We start from the raw sequence: 21,635 nt of genomic DNA, 5'->3' as shown, positions 1-21,635 counted from the left end.
GGAATTGGAGCCTTTCCAGGCCAAATTGGCCTTGACCACAAGTATAAAGTTTACTCTACTCATTGAGATCTTCATTTCTGTAAATTTTGGTAATTTTTGGAAATAGTTGGACTTTCCGGCGAGTCGGGGTGGCCGACCGCCACCCACGGCGGCCTGTGTGGCGGCGCGTGGCCAGTGGCCAGCCAATGTCATTCTTAGCATGTGTTTAATGTTCTAGGTTCAGTTTTGATAATTGATTGACGTAAATGGAGTAATTGAACCTAAGTTCGTTATGATTTGTGGTTAGGTGAAAATGTGAATTGACGATTCGACCGTTGGATCGTCACCAAACTTTGATACATTGTAATACGTAATATTTGAGGATTATAGGAACTTACAGATTGGGAATCTGATTTACGGATCTTTCGGAATTGGAGTTGTAAGTTCATAAAATAGAATGTTAACCGTCACTTGGTTTTGACAATTGACGGAGATCCGACCGTTGGATGGTACGGAAATTTTAGGATGTTGTTCTAGAGATATATTGTGGACCTCTGAAAGTTATGGATTGGAAATCTGAGTTGCAGATCTTCCGGATCGAACTATGTAGTGACGTGTTTTATATAAGTTATATATTCTATCGATATGATTTATGAGGTTTGATTTGATGATTGTTCTAGGCGCCGATCGTCATGACATCTTGATGTGTTGTGCTAGGGAGTTGTAGGGCAAACTCCAGGTGAGTGGGCAGTTATTTTCAGTTTATACCTATATATTACTGATTTTTCCCAGAAATTTAATTTATATGAAAGTAAGTTTTAAAATGCCATGCATACATAATATATGAATTATATGAATTAGTATTTGATGCATATATATGAAATGGTGTTGTGGACGCATAGGTGAGTATCAGGTGAGTTTTATATGTTCATGTGAATTATTAATGATATGAATTGTGTTGAGAGCTCATAACCTGCACCCCTGGTGTTAGTGCTTACCCCGCACCATACGCTTACCTTGGATCCAAGTAGGTGCATGTCGTACAGACCATAAGAGGTGGTTCCGACATGTCGTACAGACCATTAGAGGTGGTTCCGATTTGTAGGTGACTTTAGATTATTATACAGCTGTTGATGAGAGAAGCACTAGAGCGTATTCTTACACCAATTCTTGTCGTACAGACTACTTCAGGTAGTTCCGATTTATGTGCAGAGTAGTGCCATACAGGTCACAGTGGTGACTCCGGTTGGATTGGATATTGAGCTATAGAATTAACCGTACAGGACAACTGCAGGGTCTCCGGTTGATTCCTTATTTCACATGTTATATTGATGCATCCTTATCATGTTTTGAAGCATATCATGGCATATTTCTTGAAAAGTGTTAAAGACTTATGATTTGGGTTATTTACTGTTATATATGGTTATATATATACTATTTTTCTGGGAAAGTATACGAGTTTTACAGTGAGGGGTTAGCGTTTTGATAATGAGATGATTTTCGAAAAACCTTGTTTTATTGACCCACTCAACTTTGTTTTGCGCCCCTCCAGGTTCAAGATAGCAGAGCTTTGGTGGCCACGAGGAATCCAACGGTGTTCTGACAGAATTCACAAAAATAGGATTCACCCTCATGTGTTACCTCGTAGTAATTGTATCTTTAAAGCTTCCGAACTGTGCAAATGGTTATGTCACTCTCACGTGACGGCCAGCATGCCCTCATTCGGGACGGGGTGTGTCATGAGTGGCATCTACCAACATGTTACAACTACTCAGATCATAAAGAAATATTTGTATATTAATTATAATACTTTTTCGAACCTTAATGTAGCTATAATGCAATTTCATTTTTGAGAAAATTAGAATCCCTTGTATTTTTTTAGTACTTTTTAGATCAAACATTGGTTCTATTTTAAAATTTGATTAAGGCGCTTTTGTCACATCCCGGCCCGGGGTCCACCACATCCCGGGCCCACTCCACCACCGTAGCACGATATTGTCCGCTTTGGGCCCCGACCACGCCCTCACGGTTTTGTTTCTGGGAATTCACACGAGAACTTCCCAGTGGGTCACCCATCATGGAAGTGCTCTCGTGCGCTACTCACTTAATGTCGGAGTTCGGATGGAACCCGAAGCTAGTGAGCTCCCAAAATGCCTCTTGCTAGGTAGGGATGGGAATATACATTTAAGGATCACTCCCCTGGGCGATGTGGGATGTTACAACTTTAAACAATAGCCACCTCATTATTTTTATATTTATTTAAATACATGTCATTATTGTATTTTTTTTTTAGAATTAAAATGCTAATTATTGAATTCCAAATATATCCTTGGCAGCTGATATTTAATTGTACGTGACCTTTTTTGTAGGAAGTAATTTCTGATTTGTTGAATTTGAGAACATGGATTTCTTCTACCACGTTTGAATTTGTGATCTCCCATTTTTGAATTTTGAATGGGTTTATGCAATTCAATTAGTGGTTATTTTCACAATTTTATCTTCTTGTCGTGTGAGATAATTAGACGTATATATGATATTATTCTGCTACTTCATTCTTGGTTTTCGGTGGTTTGAAAATGGTACGTTGAGCAGGTTTCAGCAAAATTCTGTACTGCTTTAGGTTTATCAAGACGCTGATACGTTGATTATCTTCTTAGGCTTTTAGTAATTTATGTGAATATAGAATTGCTCTAAATTATTACTTTAGAAAGAAAAGCTATGATGTTTTGCCTTCTAAGCTACAGTTTGTCGTTTGAATTTGTGGAGAGAGTTTTTCATTCGGAAAATTTTCTGGGGATATGCTTTTTGAAGTTTGAAATTCAAGGACAAAAATGATATGTACCTCATTAGTTTTCCAAATTGCAAATAAAGATGATACCCCTTTGGTTTTCAGGTTTGTAGGCACACTTTCTATTTGGAATAGCGTTAAAATCCCTCCTGAAGTTGCCAAGTCCTTTTTTGCAGCTACGAATATGGAAAGAGAAAAATTGGAGGAAGTCAGAGAGCAAAAACTTGCCCTGTTGTTTGTGATAAGCCAACGAAGTTTGAATCAACTTGCTTGCTGCTGTACAATCTTCTTGTGATACTGATGCTGCTTTTAGTACGGATAAGGAGTCCTAGTCTTACATTGAATTGTAATTCGTGTATGTCTCGTATAATTAGTTCATATCCCACAAGGACAAGGCTTATTGTTGTAGTCTCTATAAACATTAGAGCAACTCCACCCATGTGGATTGCTCGGGGGACAGGGGAGAAGAAAGGGCCTGAGGCCCGGTGGACAGTGCTCCAGCCATGGAGAGCCCGAGTGAGGGTGGGAGCCCGAGCACAAGGCCCGTGAGGAATCCACCAGCCTGCAGCCCGAGGGCCAGACATTATTTAATTTTTTTTGTGTCAGCCCGAGGGCTTGCAGCCCCATTCCAATGTTTTTTTTTATATTTTATATTATTTAAACAAACAAAAAAAAACTAATATTTTATTACATATTACCAGGGGGAGGGCTCCAAGGGTGGAGATGCAAAAGGTAGTTACTGTTCATTAATGGTAGTTACTATTCATTAAAGGCAATTACTGTTCAATAGGGTGGATTCAATAGTGAATTGCCAGGGGGAAGGGCTCCAAGGGTGGAGTTGCTCTTAACGTGCACTATTCACTCTATTCATTAAGTATACAAAATTTTGTTCTTTAAGATATCTTTCAGTTTGTTCTTTGATTTTTTTTTTTGTAAATAAATATAAACGTACCAAATACGTAACAGATGATATATGTAATATATCAAATAAATATTTTTTTAAATAAATATAAATGTACCAAATACGTACCAGATGATATATGTAATGTACCAATTATATTTTTTTTAATAAATATAAACGTACCAAAAATATATATAATGTACCAAACGCAAGTTTATTAACTAGGTAATTTTGATTTCACAAATTAACCATTACAACATGGTGAAGATATTAGGTTGTTGCTTAGACGGAAGTGCCCTTACTAGTTTATGAGTCCATCACAAACGGGACTCTTGCAAGCCGTATCCACATTAATAAATGCAATACGTAGACTTCTTAACTTAGATTTTCATGGAAAAGAAATACGAACGTACCAAATATTTATCAAAACAATATTAAAGTAACGCACCAAATATGTAGCAAGAAGAAATATACGATTAATCGAAAGCACTAAACAAAGAACAAATAGAAAAGCATCCAAACGAAATAAATGGACAATGTCTTCTACAAACATGATTGAATTCAAATGCACATCTTCTACAAACATGATTGAATTCAAATGCACATATCTGAAATAAACATTGAAAAAAAGTTAAATCATTACAAAATATAGAAGGAAAATTATATTGAATTACGGTAGAAATTTCAATATGGTACGATAGAAATTTCGTTTGAAAGCATTGATGTAAGGAAGGAGAAGAAGAGCATACATCATGTTTCATGTGGTAATTTGAAAGACTTTTTATTAAAATTGAATACTACATTATCTACTAGATTTTAAGAGTTTTGATATAATATCTAGGAATCAAAACGTACAGTAAATATAATGGCAAGTTGGGTAATTTTTCATTATAAAAAAAGGCTACTTCCAATACATGTGGCACCTAAATTGTAGAAAGATGTTTAATCAAAACTCGAAAAAGCATGAATGTTTAATCTTAAAATTAAAAAACACTAGGCATCTGCATCAAAACATCCTAATGCGTAATTTGAATTAACGTGAACATCTGTCTTAAAAGCCAAAACGAATTTCCCTCCCGTAAAGGCGGGAAGTACGTCCTCGTTCCCCCCATAATTTTCCTCTCTTTTTTACCCCTTTGTGTCTCCGTAAGATCACGTTTCCGTTGCACACTCAAACTCTACCAGTCTTTCTCCCCAAATCCCTAAAATCCCTACAAAACCCCCTATTTCAACTTCACCACCCAATTCCAAATCCCCCAATTCACAATTCCCAATCCAATCCATGGCCGATTCAGCTCAGAACGAGTCGCCGACGACGCCTAAACGGCAAGTCGTTCGCCGGAAACTGGTCCAGACCACATTGTTCCCTCTCAAACCCCAGCAACAGCTCGAGGTAAACGGCGATCTGAAGGCCGCGAGAGGTAATGCTGGTGACGACGAATACGGCGACGACGAGGACTTCTGTGGGAGTCAAAGTAAAACGAAGAGGAAGTCAAAGGGAAAGAAGACGCCTCCCGTTAAAGCCCCGAAGAAGGTGAATTTTGTGTATTTTTTTGGGTAATTGATGAGCTTTGTTCTAATTCTTATTGTACATTTGTGATTGGCTTGATTGAATATGAAATTAGTGTTTTTTTTTTGTTGAATTAAATTGTTGGTGTTATTGTTTTTGAATTTAGGACGGTAAGCGATCCACGAATAGTACACCGAAGAAGAAGATTAATGGAACTGAAGTGGAGAGTGAAGATGCGCCTCGAGTCGTCACCGATTTGAGGCTAGAGGCTAGATTGAAAGCTGAGGTCAATAATTCTGTTTTTCGTCTTATTTTCTTATCCAGTTGCCTTATATGTACCGGTGTTTCTGCTATAACGCTCTTTGGTATTGCATTCTGCTCAATTAATCTCAACCCATATCAGTATATAACCCCAACTTATTCTTTAATTTGATTTTTTTTCTTTGTTGTTGTATTGGTTGGACTATTAGATTGGAAATTGGGTTATTTAGCGTCATTTTTGTGGATGCTTTGGTCTTTGGTTTGTTGTTCTAAGCGTCTTCTGTTTATGCTTGATCAGGAAACATCACGGATATTTTCAGGAATGTTTTCTGGAAAGCAAATACATCCATTTTTTTCAATTTGTAAAGCTGGAAAAAGAAAGCGAGAGGCAACTGAAGTTGATGGTGATTTGAGCTACGTTGGGAGGAAGGATAAAGAGATCACTAGTGGTCCGATTCATGTGTTTGAAAGGACTCAGGTATGGTTCTTTTGGTTTAGCAATGTGCAGAATGTATATCAATATTGTGTAGCTATCACATTAGCTGTTCTTGAAATTTAATGTTTGTGGCCAGTTTTCTTGCCTAAGATGAATTTTAAATTCTACTATTCAGGATGATGCTGTGTTCCTTGATTGGAGAAACTGGACATTTTGTGAGGGCACGTTTATGAAAAGTGGTCCAGACATGGAATGCACGTCCTCATCAATTTTTGAAGGCTCTGTAGAGTGCTTAAATTTTGAGAAGCTTCCCATTGTTTTCCAACCCTGCAAATTATCGACTTTTCAGAATGTGGTATCCTTAGATCAGCATTGTATTCAACAAGAATTCGCTCATGATATATCACCAACAGTCCCTGGCTTCTTAGTCGATGAGCAATTGATGCACTATCAGCAGTCAAAGGAAGTAGAGGTGCATATTTTATTTCAGCACTTATCTGAATAATTTTTAAAGAAACTCTTTTCCAAATCCATTTGCTCTTTCTTTTGTCAGGATAATGAGATGCTTAAGGTTGATTTGCTTTCTCAGCATACCACTTATATAAAGAAGTCAGATATTGAGCAGCAGAAAATTCTCGAGGAAAGGTTGAAGATTTTTTACGTGCATTGTTTGGGAATTTGTATGGTGAATTAAGAACTTTGTGGTCAAATTTTTATGTCAAATTGTAACACAATTATATAATGGTTTCTTATCAATTACAAACCTGTGTGTTGCCCTCGGTTTAAACTAACGTACCAATATATGATGAGATATTGTTCACTCTATTGGTTCATTACTTGCAGGTTGATGTCAAACTATTCCAGTTGTGGTAATCAGCCCACAAATAGCTTATGGACATATAAGTACCGGCCAATGAAGGCTATTGATGTAAGATAGGGATCCATATCTTATTGATACCAAAGTAGTGCGTTTTATAGTTTCTTGTGTCCTACTTTTTTCCTAAGTGCAGATAAAATTCCCTTTCCCCTTCAATTTCCTAATTCATTACTCCTAAACTTATGATCTTCCGATGGCATAATCCTGCAGGTATGTGGTAACCATGAATCTGTGAATTTTTTGAGTGAGTGGCTTCGTCTTTGGTATGAAAGAGATTTTCGAGCCAACAGAGATCTCACTAGGTGTTCTCAAAGTGGCTCTGATTTAGAAAGTGAAGATGAAGAGGCAAGCATGAAGAAGAATAATGTTCTCTTAGTTACAGGGCCAACTGGGGTATATACAAATTTATTTTATCCAGTTGATCTCCTTGAATTTTGTCACCTCATTCTTGTTTCATAATTTTGTGCCAGAGAATATCGAATGATGACAGGGCCTTAAATTAATTAACCTTATCTTTACTCTTGTTTAAGACTAAGAGGATGCCATCTTATTGGTCAATCCTTATAGTACTATTGTTTTGGGGGCTAGCATCTTTAGTTCTGATCCTAGTTTATCTCTATCCTCAATATTTAATAAATTTTTTTCCATGAGGCTGTTTGCTACTGTCACAAAAATCATTATGTACACAAAAAGATAAATTCTATGATGATGCTTTTGGTTCATTTTTGGCGCTAAGTGTAGTTTTTTCATCTTGCAGAGTGGAAAATCTGCAGCTATTTATGCTTGTGCCCAAGAGCAAGGTTTTAAGGTTTTGGAGGTAAGGAGATTAAAATATGCTTGTGCTGAACATACTGCAGTTCTCCATTAACAAACTATTATTCATTTTCATAACATGACATGTTTTTAACTATTGATTAGACCAATATTTTGTTTTAATTTGTAAAATAATCATGCTGTTTAAAAGAGAAATAGAAAAATAAAAAATAGTTGTAGTGTGATATCCATTGTACTAATAAAAGGAAAACAACAAGATATTGCAAATTCTGCCACTGTCCATCTAACTACTGACCACCTTTTACAAATTTAAGGCCTTCATTGGTTCTTATCTCCTCCTAGATATCACTTTCATGTTGGACCATGCAATGCTAAATTATGGTTCTTGAGATCCAGAATTAAGAGTAAGATTCGCATCAAACTGTTAATATTCGATCACTGGATAAGTCAACTTATGACAGAATTTTTGACTTAGAGATGAAGACGTCCTTAATGGTTTCCGTGTACCTCATTTCTCTTTCCTTATAATAAACGAAGCATCTCTAAATTTAGGAAATGCATCAAGGTGCTTGCGCTTGTTTGTTGGAACATTTAACATAGATGCTTGTGGTTGGGTCAGTATATGGTGAAGTTAAAGTTTAGCTTCCTGTTCAAACAATGGAGTTAGCCTCATCATTATGTGGAACTTGATCCAAGAACCTAAAACTGGTGTTTTGTGTAATTTCTCACTATACCTTTTGGATTTTAATAGTATTGACATCAGAGCTGATTTTCGAATATGTTGTCTTACCAGCTCAGTGCATCAGAATGTCGGAATGGGGCTCTTGTAAAACAGAGGTTTGGAGAGGCTTTGAAATCTCGCAATTTTAGAAGGTTTGCCTGTTTATCTTTACATTTGAGTTTACTTTTGTTTTCATGTTCTTAAGCTGGATAATTTAATTGAAGCATGTACTCCCTCGATTTCTAAGTCTCTTATGCCCGAGGAAGTTTATGTTGGGGTTTTCCATCCCATGATGAGTTGTCCTAAGTATATTAGGAATTATAGACTTGGAAGATTTAGTGGTTTTCCCAATTGGAGTTGTTTTCCTAATTGGAGTTGTTTATTCAATTGGAGTTAGTTTCTCAATTGGAGAAAGTTTCATAACTAGGTTCCAATTAGGATTAATAATCCTTATTGAAGAAGACCCTTATTATGTCTATATAAAGGGGCTATTGTACTAGTTTTGAATTTAGGGAGCAAAACAAAAAATTGTATACCACTCAAGGGATTAGAGTGAGAGAATATTGTAAAGTGTGTGTGAGAGAAAAGAAAAGAGAGAGTGTATTTCTTGTTCTTGTTATTTCAAGTTTTTTCGTCAAGTCTTAATTCTAGAGACTTGGCAAGATTATTAGTTGTACTCATTATTGATATAGTGAAAGATTGTTGTTGCTGCCCCTGGACGTAGGCACATACAGCCGAACCACGTTAATTCTCGGTGTTATTTGTCTTGGTTATTTTGTTTTTCCCATTCTTAAACTCGATATTCTCAACTGTTTATACTGAAGCATCGGCTGTCCTCAAGTTTTAATGATTCTGAGTCAAATTGGTACCAGAAATAAAATATTTGGTTGCTGCTTATATTATGTCATTGATATAAGAAGTGTATGCTTGTCTAGTTGTCCTTGATGACTTATATAGAAATGTTGAGCTTCCAAATTCCAATTCCAAAGATACTAATGCCCAGAAATGAATATTTATCTACTGTGTCTGTGTAATGTAAGAGTGGCCAAATTCCTTTCTTTGTTCTCTTTGGTGGTGACCAGTGATCTCTAAGGCATTTTATTCACTTGGATTTTTTGGTTTTGTTTGAAGATTCTTACATATGCGCTCCTAACTAAGTTTCACCCCACAACTGAATTTTTAGAGTTTAGAATATTGACCAAAGCATCACTTCATGATAATTTGATTTGTGAAATAGCAATTCCACTTGGAGGGGAATTTTAAGATGTTTGAAATTCACAGCTGGAAGTGATGATGACGTATATCACCATTATACTCTTTCCCTTTCATCTGGAAAAAGTCTGTTTCTTATCAACAAAAAAATAGAAAGTGCTGCTGATGATGATGATAACTGAATTGTTATCACCTTTATAGTTAAAAAGACTACCTTGGGATCATAAGTTATATTATAAGATATGATTTTAATGCAGATGAATTTGGATTGATGCATTTACAATGCCTTGTCAGTGGTTGGGCCTTTCATATTTCGTAAATTAAATTGTCTTTTTGACACTTCTACGTCTCGCTAGAATGTAAAATTATTTTAAATATATTTAGTTAGAGACTCAAAATGCTGTTCTTTTAGTAAGAGACTGCCTGCTGTTGGCAATTTTTGCTTGTTCTCACCTTGAGTTTTGGCCTTTATCATTATTGGTGACTGATTTAAACATAAAAATTTATTTATTTTTTCTTCCTTTGTTTATCAAATATACTATTTCCTTCAGATCAGTGGCAAATCCTGAGGGTTCACAGAACAAGTCTATAGTGAAATCCCTGTTTGTCGATGCAAATGGTATGACAGACCTTGAGATGGCTGATGATGTTATTGAATTGATAGCCGTATCAGATGAAGATTCTCATGAGGCAACTGAAACCTCTGTAAAATCCGTCTCTAAGGAGGATTATAGCGAAGTTAAACATCTTATACTTTTTGATGATGTGGACATCATTTTTCTTGAAGATCGTGGTTTCATTGCAGCAATTCAGCAGATAGCTAAAACAGCCAAGGGGCCCATAATACTGACCAGCAATAGTAAGAGGTTTACTGGTTGAAATAGTTGCACTCTTGAACTTTTGTGTTTTGAAATGTGCATGACCTTATAATGATTGTGTTAAATTCTAGGTGACAATCCTGTCCTGCCAGACAGTTTTGATAGATTACAAGTGCGTTTCACGTTGCCATCACAAAAGGAGCTGCATTCTCTTGCATATATGGTATGATGTTCTAGTGCATCATTTTCTGATTCAAATTTCCATTAGGGGTCACTTGAAATCTATATGTTTCTAAACTCATTTTGATGTCAATATCCAGGTTTCTGCTTCGGAGAGAGCCAACATACAACCTTTGCTTCTTGAGCGACTTATTGAGTGTTGTCGGGGAGATATTCGGAAGATCTTTATGCATCTTCAGTTCTGGTGTCAGGGTGGAGGTTTTAGAAAAGGTTAGGCTTACATGTTAGTTGTAGTTAGATCTATATTTTCCACATTATTCTGTTAAGGTTTTGTGCAACTTTTGTTGACCAAATCACAATACCTGTGGTATTTCACATAATCTGCAATGGGAAGGTTTCATCCCAATCAATGTCTGGCCATATGAATTCACATGTTTAGTACTTCACTCGAGTTTATTTTACAGATGATATCTAAATTGAGGAGTTAGACCAAGAGCATTATTTGTCGAGGAAAAAGAGGATTCACCCCTAGTCCTACTGATAGCATCGGTGTCCTCTTTTCAAAGTATTGACAAATTCGTGATTTGCTTTCTATTGGAAAAAAAGAAGTGATTGATTGGCTTTGAAAAATCATACAACCATGATGATTGGGGATTCCTTGATCATGTTCTCAATGGAGATAAATATGGTGCATTATTGGGGGATCAAGGACAATTAAATTTTCAGTAATAATTAATAGGAGGTAATGTGGGAGATTTCAAACTACTAGAGGCTTGGACCGAGGAACCTTCTTTCCCATTTTTTTCTCCACCTTTCATGTTTTGAGTAGATTTGGTAGTGAGAGATAGAGAGTGCAACATTGTTGACAGCCTTGTAGTGGGCAAGGGGAGTGCTGTCTCATTTATAATTTGTGGATGACACAGTCGTTTTTCATTTTTGTGGAGGTGGGTGTTTCTATTTTGATAAAAGGTTATTGATGTCTATGGACTAGTCAGGTTTGAAGATGATTTGTTTAAAATTGTGTTGGTGGAGTTAGTGTTGAGGATAGGAAACTGATGTCCCTAGCTAGGTAGACGGGCTGTGAGACAGGAGTGGGCCTATTCACAGTTTGGATCTTCTTTTAAGCAGTGAGTGAGAAAAGGATTATTTATGAGAAATTATGATGCACCGGTTTTAGGCTGACCACCTCTAATTTATTTAGATGTTTAGTAAACTAGTTGTAATGTCAAAATATGTAAGGTATACAATGTTGCCTGAGGATGAATTGTAACAATGAATGTGCGTTGCCTTTATCATTTTTTTTTCTTGTCAATTGCTTTGATAATTTATTCAAGCCAATAGAAATTTCTTTCTTGAGTAATGTTTATTTAAATGATAAGTTAGACACTAGTTTCCTTTTCAACAGATTGGTATACATATACACACAATTCGACCCTCATTTTTTAAGTTTATGCCTTGAGAATTCCGTAGAGAAAAAAATAATCTTGGATTTGTCTCTGCAGATACCAAAATGCGAGAGTGGTATGGTTCCCTGCTATTTGATGTTGAGGCTGGCCATCTGATGCTGCCAAATATGTTACCCTGGGATTTACCTTCTCAGTTATCTGATGTAGTAGAGAAAGAGATAACAAAGGCATTATACATGATGGAAGAAAGTCCAAGATCAATGGACGTAATTGAAGAAAATCTTCACGAGATAGAAGTGCAATACAGCATGGACATGCCTTGTAATGGAATGGAAAGTTTAGAGGCCAAGAAGGTAGAAATGCTGAGCAGGAATGGCTCTGTTCATGACTGCTATCACTATACAGCTCAAACTGATACTGCTTCTGAGTTTTCCAACGATTTAGGTACCCCATTTTCCTCGTGTCGGCGTCATGTTCGGAATATGCAAGCTGTTGTAATGTCTGATTCTGAAGATGAGTTTATGACCAATGGATATCGTATAGTTACAGATAACGCTAACGATGAAGTCCTTGGTATTAACCCATTATCTGAGGAGCTACTTATTTTTGGAGCGGCTAATATAGATGGACCTTGTGAATGTTCAGAACTTGCAGACGAGGTGCACATAAGCGAGACTTGCAACTCAGTTGATATATCATGTGTACCGGAATCGTCTTTTGTTCCTGAAACTGAAATTGATAATATGCCAGAATTATCTTCTCAAACAGTGTCTTCTGACCATTTTGCCAACGCCATTAAAAGAGTATCTTTAGACGATGAATTACATGGTGGAGCCAGCAATCTTAATAAACTAACCTTCGTACAAGGTAACTCTGATAAGTGGGGAAGTGGCTGTGCTACAATTGCAGAGTATTCTCACAAGGAGTTTGAGAATCAAAAGGAACATGCGGAGACTGTTGCAAGGGCTTATCAGTTGATGGATGAGTGTAGCCACATGGATTTTAATGAGGGCTCGCGGTTTATACAGGGCCAAAAGTCCTCAGCGGTGACAGATTTAGTACAAGATTCATGGGACAAACTTCGTGGCTCCCGCATTGATCTTAGACAGTATATTGCATTCGAACAACCCAATGCCTCTCAGATTGTCATGCTTGCTGATCGAATGAGCAATTTGATCTCAGAAACTGACATGTTGTTTTCTAAATGCCAATCATTGACAAATGTTAGTGTCAATACTTTTTGGGTTGGATATTAGATGATTATTTGTATTATATATTCATTTCATAATGGCAATTGGTAATTTCTGCAGGATTCTTTCGAACTATCAATGATCCCCTTGGAGGAGTCAGATGCATACAGCTGGTGTGATGAGCGATTATTGTTGGCGTCTACAATTGCACAGCATGGGTTTTGCTTCTATGCAAAACGCATTTCTTCTGTAGGATCAAAAGAAGGTAGTGTAGGGAGGGTGGATTTGGCTGGGGAAATGCTGGCTAACACAGCCAGTACGATGGCATTCAGTAAGTTAATTGGGAAGGGTATGAGAGCAAGTAAGGATTCATCTGCCGAAAGAAATTCAGAGACGTTCCTGCCAAATGCGACAAGGTATTTGGCTCAACTTCCTTGCTGTGGAAAAATGTCTGAAAACTGTTTAAATTCATGATGCTGTCTTGAAATTCTTGTAATTGTCACCTCTTGGATGAATTTTAAATTCATAGGTTCAACTTTTTATTTGTTCAATTTACCTATGTTCACGTTTCCTGACCATTTTTTCTGTAACACGGGCATGCATTAATTTCAATGATTGCAAATATTTGTCTTTTAACTCATCTAATCACTCATGGTGTCTGCACTGCAGTGAAATCCAATCACGTGTATTTGATGTAATTCAGTCAATTGTACCTTCAAGAACGTACTCAAATTTGAGAGGTGGTGCACACCATGAGTATCTTTCTTCTCTGCGCCACATTTCAAGATCAGAAGCTTCTCGGTTATCAGAAGGAGCTGAGAAGACCACCAGAAGTAGGAGGTATGTACTCTCAATGTTAAATTGGCTTCGTTGCAGCCTTTCAAAACAAAGATTGTCAATTCCCATGCAGGAGTTTAACATAACCGCATGACTTTCTAACGCAGGAGGAGGGTTGCTCCGCACTACTTAAGTAGTGGTGCACTGATGTTATCTCCTGAACATATATCGTTGCTGGATCAGTATGACTCATACGGGAAAACCGCTTCACACTGACTGGGACGCAATGTCGCTAATCAGATAGAAACTTTAGATTAAGTAAAACTAACATAGTGAGTTACCGTTTCAATCAAGACGGAGTCATCAGCTCAATAAGGCTGGCATTCGCTAGAGTAAAATTTTAGATACTACTGCTATTTATTTTAAGCCTGTTTCAACGTCAGCCAGCATTGCCTTCACAGGAGAGGTAATTATTCTCCTTTGCCTTGGAATATGATTTCCTTCTCAGTTCACCCATTGTAAAGCATCTTAGTGATTGCATTGTAACTTTGGTAGCATTTGGTGGAAAGATGTTTAAAGGAATACCCGAATTTTTTTTATCAGAGGTTCAGTAGCACTTTATATCTTATTTCTAGTACTCAAAACTTAAAACAAAATTTGTGTAGTCATGCTACCAAGTTAGTTTCACGTTTTTTTTAAGAAAACAGAGAGACAACTGGTGGCAAGATACGGATATCCACCCTTTCGAGCTTGGAGAGGTTATGGGGAATTTCACCATGTTCATGGTTACAGTCAAGTAGACTCATTAACTCGGAGCATCGAACCTGCAATCTCACATTTTTTTGTTTATAGGCAAGTTAGTTTGACGTTAAACATGTTGTAAATGTCCATGAAGGCGGATTTCTGGAGTTAGTCTGGCCTATCGATTGATAAGCGTCACTCTTGACATTGAAGGCATTTTTTTTCAACTATAAGCATATTAATGCATAGTAAACCAAGTTGTGTCATCCTCCCTGAAATTCTGTTGAAAAATCTCAATGAACCACAGCAGGTGAAACACTCAAAGATGGGGGAACGGGAAACCAGCAACTCTCACTCAACGTAGGATAGCTTTCAATTTTATTCAATAGGATAGGTAGTTATTTGGCCAAACAATGATGGATGAATATTGAGGTAAACATAGTGACTACCCTTTTCAACCCTTATTTATTGATGTATTCTCATGGTAAATCCAGCTAATTCACTTTTCATGATTCACTAAAGGACATCAGTCTATTTTAGTTTTACTTTAGTTTTTGTACTAGTGGGGAGGAAGACTCGAATTTGGGCATCTTTGAACATGAAAAAAATCAAGTGTCATTGAACGAATAGTCATGTTCATTGTTCTAAAAATCTTCGACTTGCGCTGCCTAGACCTCACCTAGGTGCTAGGCAGTTGACCACCGCTTCGATTATTCTCTAAGCGTTTAAAAATTAAGAAATTGCGCCTAGAACCGCCTAGCATGTCTAGACCCACCTAGGCATCTACCTAGATCGCGAATCTCATTTTGACAAAAAATAAATAACTTTCATTTTGCGTTATATTCTAGTACTTTATAATCTATGTCTTTCTATTTTTCAATTGATCTATCCCAATGGAATTATGTGTTTTTAAATATAAGCAGACACTTATTTATACGATATATAGTAAATTAACTTAAATTTGCCTAGGTGGCTAGGCCCCAATCCATCGCCCGACTAGCGTCTAACGTCTTTTAGAACCTTGGTTATGGTACATATTAAATGAGTGATTCTTTCCACCTTCGTCATTACTTTTCTATATCAATTTGCGTAGTAATGAATTAAATGACAACAAAATTGAATTTTTTACTAAGCCTAAATTCAAAGTAAAGCTCTCATCTATAAATGAGAGACTAACAGAATTAAGAGCACTTCCAACGTTGGCTGGAGTTCGGGGGACAGGCTAGCAAATAGGGCCCGAAAGGCCGACCTATTGACTACAGCATGTGGGAGCCCGAGGGATAGGGCAGGCTCGAGCACCAGGCCTGTCACGAATTGCTAGCATGCGATCTCGAAGGCTATCTGATGCAAGGCTGACGTCAGCCAAGCGTCAGCCCCTTTTTTTATTTGATTCCGTTAGACGCGTGCACTGCACCCGTGCGTGGGGGCGTGTCACCCGACATGTTTTCAGTGAATGGGGCCCGTGGCGCAGTTTCAAATTGTTACAATTGGGAAGCCACGTCGCTTCCCATGGTCCATTGGATCTCAACGGCAAGAAAATGTGGACTGTCAGATTTGCAACGGTAAAAAAATAAAAATAAATCTTATTTAATATCAATCGTTGGATCTGAGATCAACGATTGATATTATTCTCCTTTATAAATTTAAAAAAAAAGTTTTAAAATTCAGAAATGTTACTGTTGTGCCACGTGGCACAATCTGGAGTGTTGGAATTCAATTTTTTTTTAAATCCAACGGCAGAGATTAATTAGTTGAATAAAAAAAATTTAAAAAATGAATAAAAATCCAAAAAAAAAATTGTTTTTACTTTTCTATAAATATCTTCTCATTATCATCTACCTTACACCACAATTTCATATTTTCTCAACTACTTTAAACCACATTCTTATCTTTCTCTCAAAGTTTCAATCTAATTTTTTTCAACAAAATGACTACTGATGCAGGTACAAATTGGATGCTTCTTGAAGATGTTGGGTTGTGTACTAGCTGGGTTGAAGTTACTCATAGTTCGCTTACGGGTAATGAGATGCAGTTGCGTGAAATGTGGAGTCTTATTCATACCATTATCTTGAGAAAATGGGTGGGAAAAGAACCAAAGAATCGATGTCCAGTCGTTGGAAATTACTTAGCCAATCGTTTAGTACGTGGAGAGACCCCTTGGCACAAACTAGTGCTAATCTTCGAAGTGGAGAAAATTATGCGGATCAGGTAACAATATATTATTTATTTGTTTGTACTATATCCAAATTTACATTATAATTATTTGTTTGTATTATTTATTTGTTACCTACTTTCATTATAATTATTTGTTTGTATTATTTATTTGTTACCGACTTTCATTATAATTATTTATTTTTATTATTTATTTGTTACCTACTTTCATTATAATTATTTTTTGGGATGTACTATCCACACACCCCTTTTTACTTCTCACACACCCCTTATTAATTTCTACTCCTTAATCTCCTTCAATTCATCCGATCCAACGGCCGAAACTTAGAAAGGTGTGTGAGAAGTAAAAATGGGTGTGTGGATATCACACCCCTTATTTCTTATCCCGCATTGTGTAGCAACTTCAAGCACAAGCTTGGTATGGTGCCAAAACCAAAAGCAAAAATAAATCATTCAACCGGTGGGAATGTTGGAATATTGTCAAAGATTGTCCTAAATTCAAAGTTGTGCATGTCAGTCCAGAAGTTTTCATGAGCAGCACCCCTCTACACTCTACACCCGTTCATGCCTCGCATGTTCATGAAGATGAAGCAGAAGAAGTGCCCGAAACGCCCCCCTGAACAAGCGTCGGGATCGACCCGTTATCCAATTAGGCATCAAGGTAAGAAGGCTTCAAAGAGAAAATGGAGTGCTTATAAGAATGATTATGCAAAGTATATGGAAGAACTTGCTCGCCAAGGTGAATTGACTTTGGCGCGAGAAATGGCGAAATTTGAGGCTGATAAGGCTAGAGAGCAGGCAAAAGGTGCAGCTGTTGAGAGAGCATTTCAAGCTAATGAGAGAGAAAGAGAGTTACTTAGGCAAGAAAGGGAACATGTTAGAGAAGAAAGAATGGCTCAACGAGATCGTGACATTATGAACACGCCTTTAGAAGGGAAGTCTCCAAATTCTAAATATTTTTGGAAGTCAGAGAAAGCGGAAGTGGTGCGAATGAGGCGTGCAAGAGAAGCGAGAGCAAGAGGAGATGGTCCTAGCACGACAAGTGAAGATCATCCTAGCACCACAATTGGTTAAGTGATGACGAATAGAATATTTTTTTGTAATCGGAGCCCATAATTTTCCAATCACTTTGGGTTGTAATTTCTTATTTATTGAATAGAGTACTTTATATTGTTTTCCAATTTATTGATTTTAGTACTTTATTTAAACTAAGAGTATATTTATTTAATTTGGTAACTTATTCATACTAATAGAATCTTTATTCAAAAGACATTTAAACACACCAAATAAAATCACATAAACATACCAAATAATAAAAAAACTCACTAAATGAACTAAAAACACACACCAAATAAAATTAAATAAACACAAAAAAAAAAAAAAAAAAAACAAACAAACAAACACACTAAATGAACTTAAGTATCTTGAGCTTGTTTCAATTCTCACTGATGCTCTATCAAATCAATTTGCCAGGCATTGTGCATATATGGCCTTTGAAGGACTTAAGTATGAGCCTTAATGTAACCCTACATATATGGGAAAGCTTTCGGTTTGTCCTTCATGAGTTCTTACGATAGTCTTTGCTCCATTATATAAAGGATATGTGTGATGGAGCAAAGACTGCCATGAGAACTCATGAAGGACAAACCGAAAGCTTCCCCATAACTGTAGGGTTACATCAAAGTTCATCCTTAAGTCCTTACCTTTTTGCATTGGTAATGGATGAGTTAACAGGACATATTCAAGATGATATTCCTTGGTGTATGCTTTTCGCAGACGATATAGTGTTGATAGATGAAACTCAGGAAGGGGTAAATACGAAGCTTAACCTTTGGAGAGAAGTGTTGGAATCTAAAGGTCTTCGCCTAAGCCGATCAAAGACAGAATTTATGGAGTGCAAGTTCAGTGCAAATAGAGGCTAAAATGAGTTAGGGGTGAGGATCAGAGATCAGGAAATACCAAAGAGCGACCACTTTCGCTACCTAGGATCTATCTTGCAAAAGAACGGAAAATTAGATGGAGACCTAAACCATAGAATACAAGTTGGATGGATGAAGTGGAAGAGTGCATCCGGCGTGTTGTGTGATCGTTGTACACCATTGAAGCTCAAGGGAAAATTTTATAGGACCACAATAAGACCAGCGATGTTATATGGCACAAAATGTTGGGCGGTGAAGCATCAACACATACATAAAATGGGTGTAGCGAAGATGAGGATGCTTCGTTGGATGTGTGGGCACACGAGAAAGGATAAGATTAGAAATGAGGATATCTGAGGTAAAGTAGAAGTAGCCGAAATTGAAGGAAATATGAGAGAAAATCGGTTACGGTGGTTTGGACATGTGCAAAGAAGGCCTACTGAGATTTCAGTTCGAAGATGTGACTACGGGACAGAGGTTCAGGGTCGAAAGGGTAGAGGAAGACCTAGGAAAACTTTGGAAGAGACCTTAAGAAAAAACTTTGAGTACTTGGATCTAACGGAGGACATGACACATAACCGAGCGCAATGGCGTTCTAGGATTCATATAGCCGACCCCACTTAGTGGGAAAAAGTTTTGTTGTTGTTGTTGTTGTTGTTGTTGCTCTATCAAATCAATTTGTCGGGTATAGTGCATATATGGCATTTGAAGTGCAGTACATCGTTGAATGATCAATTCATTGTAACGTCCATCTCTTTATAATGGCTCATGTTACACGGGTTCTTCGATGGCATCATGAGCACAATATATACGTGTTCTTGAATTGTTCATCGTGTCTGGCTCATATTCATCAACGGCATCATAATCGTACTCATTTTCCACAATTATGTTGTGAAGAATGATGCACGTCATCATAATGGATCGAAGTGACTCTACATTAAACAATCTGGCAGCACCCCTGACGATTGCCCAGCGAGCTTGGAGGATACCAAAACAACGCTTCACATCCTTCCTGCACCTTTCTTGATAGCTTGCAAAGTGTTTTTCCTTTGCACTTCGCGGACATGGCACTGTTTTGACAAATGTTGACCACCTTGGGTAAATGCCGTCTGCTAGGTAGTATGGCCCGTCGTACATACATCCTGTTGGAAATGTGCCCTAAAACCAATCATATGATGATACTTTATGGACATTTCACATGTTAAACTAATCTAGTTTAATATAAAGGGCAAAGATTATTGTTTGAAGCCATCTCATATAAATATTATATGCTTAAACGATAAGTCCAATGAATATGTAATTGGGAGAATGTGATCTAAAAAAGTTAGATTCATGAGACAATTCTCTTTCGTATATATATCCTAAATGTTCCTGATCATAGGATTGCTAATTGGGCATTGACAGTCCGTTAAGATCAATATGTGCTATGTCTTCTATTAGGGAGAGTGATTGGTCTTGAGTCATTGGTGTGACTGACACCAAGACAAGTACGTAGGTGCTCAATAGAGATTGAGTCCACTGAATGCGATTAACAAGGAGTTCTTATAATCATGTCACATGAGAACTCATGGTTGGGATAATGCAAAGTAGTCATTTGACCTAAGGCATCATAGTTGTCTTGTGGTTAGGTCCTTGATCTTTGACTATGTCAAAGTCATTCTGTCAGAGGGCATCCATGAGATGGTTGGGGTTAAGCCACTTAACCATGGAGGCAAGTGAATGCGCAACAAGGGATCTCTAACCTTTAAACCATTTGAGGGAGAATACGCTATAATATGATTAAAAATCTCTGGCTAGAGTATGAATGAGATTTAGGAAGTCATTCCAAATCAAGTTCAAGGTAATCATATAAGTAAAAGAATCACATTGGATAGTAGACATGAATAAACTATCAAACCAAACAATGTGGTCAACAATATTGTATTAGAGAAAGACCGTATTGCATTGTAATCCTAAACTGAATAGGTTCTCCACCTCTTCTGATTAGCTTGGGTAACCATGACATATTACTAGGTGTCACTCATGATTTGTGGAAGCCCTAAACGTGTATAAACACTAACGGGAGAATTGAAAGTATGTTTCAATTCACAATCGATTCGAAGAGTTCTAATCGCCCACTGCCTCGCTAAAATGAACCTAATAGATCGTACACCGTGTAAGGTAGAGATTTAAGAGACAACGGAGATGAGTAAGAATAATTAAATAGTTTAATTATTTATGACTAGGATTAATTAATATGTTAATTAATCAAACAAATATATTCGTTATAGACCTCGGGCTAGTTTTAGGCCGCAAGGCCCAATGGGATTTGAATGTCAAGCCCATTAACTCAAGTTGTATGCCAACTTGAAAACACAAAGGGCTTGAAAGCCCAATGAACCCTTAAGGCCGGCCATATGGAGAATGGTAGGGAACTTGCCTTAAATTGCAAGATTGCCACTCCATTGTGAGATCGTATAAAGGCAACTTTATAGCTATTTTATCAAAAAGGTTTTTCTTTGAGGAAATTGGAGAGACCACAAATTCTCCCTTTCTCTCTAAGAGGCCGGCCACCCTAGAGGAACATAGCTAGCAAACTTCCTTCCTCTAGGTCACTCATCTCCTCATTAATGCTCTCCTTGGTGTGGAAAAATTAGAGGTTCTCTATTTTGGGAACTTGGAGAATCCTTTCAACCATCATCCTCTAAGAAATCCATGAAGCTAAGAAGCAAAGAATGAAGGCCCTCTCCTTGGGTGATTAGCCTTTGCTTATGCAAAGAGGAATCAACAAAGGTATAAGATTTCTCAACTTACTTTAATCTTGAGTTTAGTCTTGGTTCACCATAACTACTAGGCTTTGAATTTCATGGGTTAAGTTTTGGTTTTGAGTGTATACAAGCATGATTCTGCCTTTTAATTGTTAATAACAAGCATAGATGTTGCTCAAATGAACTTGTTTTCATAAATATTTCCTTCACGTCCGTTGACGCAGTA

General features: G+C 37.2%; 1 protein-coding gene across 1 annotated transcript; it reads left to right on the top strand.

Annotated features, from left to right (window-relative positions):
* The first annotated feature begins 4,768 nt into the window (after window positions 1–4,768).
* LOC126604222 (uncharacterized) lies at window positions 4,769–14,458 on the top strand. The gene is made up of 16 exons (XM_050271378.1): window positions 4,769–5,202; window positions 5,345–5,464; window positions 5,738–5,917; window positions 6,051–6,347; window positions 6,429–6,520; window positions 6,719–6,803; window positions 6,963–7,145; window positions 7,510–7,569; window positions 8,320–8,399; window positions 10,011–10,318; window positions 10,409–10,500; window positions 10,598–10,727; window positions 11,960–13,086; window positions 13,174–13,469; window positions 13,723–13,893; window positions 13,998–14,458. The coding sequence occupies exons 1-16, from the start codon at window positions 4,951–4,953 to the stop codon at window positions 14,104–14,106; spliced, it is 3,582 nt and encodes a 1,193-aa protein (XP_050127335.1). The 5' UTR covers window positions 4,769–4,950; the 3' UTR covers window positions 14,107–14,458.
* The last annotated feature ends 7,177 nt before the right edge of the window (window positions 14,459–21,635 follow it).

Source organism: Malus sylvestris, chromosome 15 (assembly GCF_916048215.2).
Source record: "Malus sylvestris chromosome 15, drMalSylv7.2, whole genome shotgun sequence".
NCBI classification, from domain to species: Eukaryota; Viridiplantae; Streptophyta; class Magnoliopsida; order Rosales; family Rosaceae; genus Malus; species Malus sylvestris.
The sequence above is the reverse complement of the archived record's forward strand: the minus strand, read 5'-3'. Positions and strand labels throughout refer to the sequence as shown.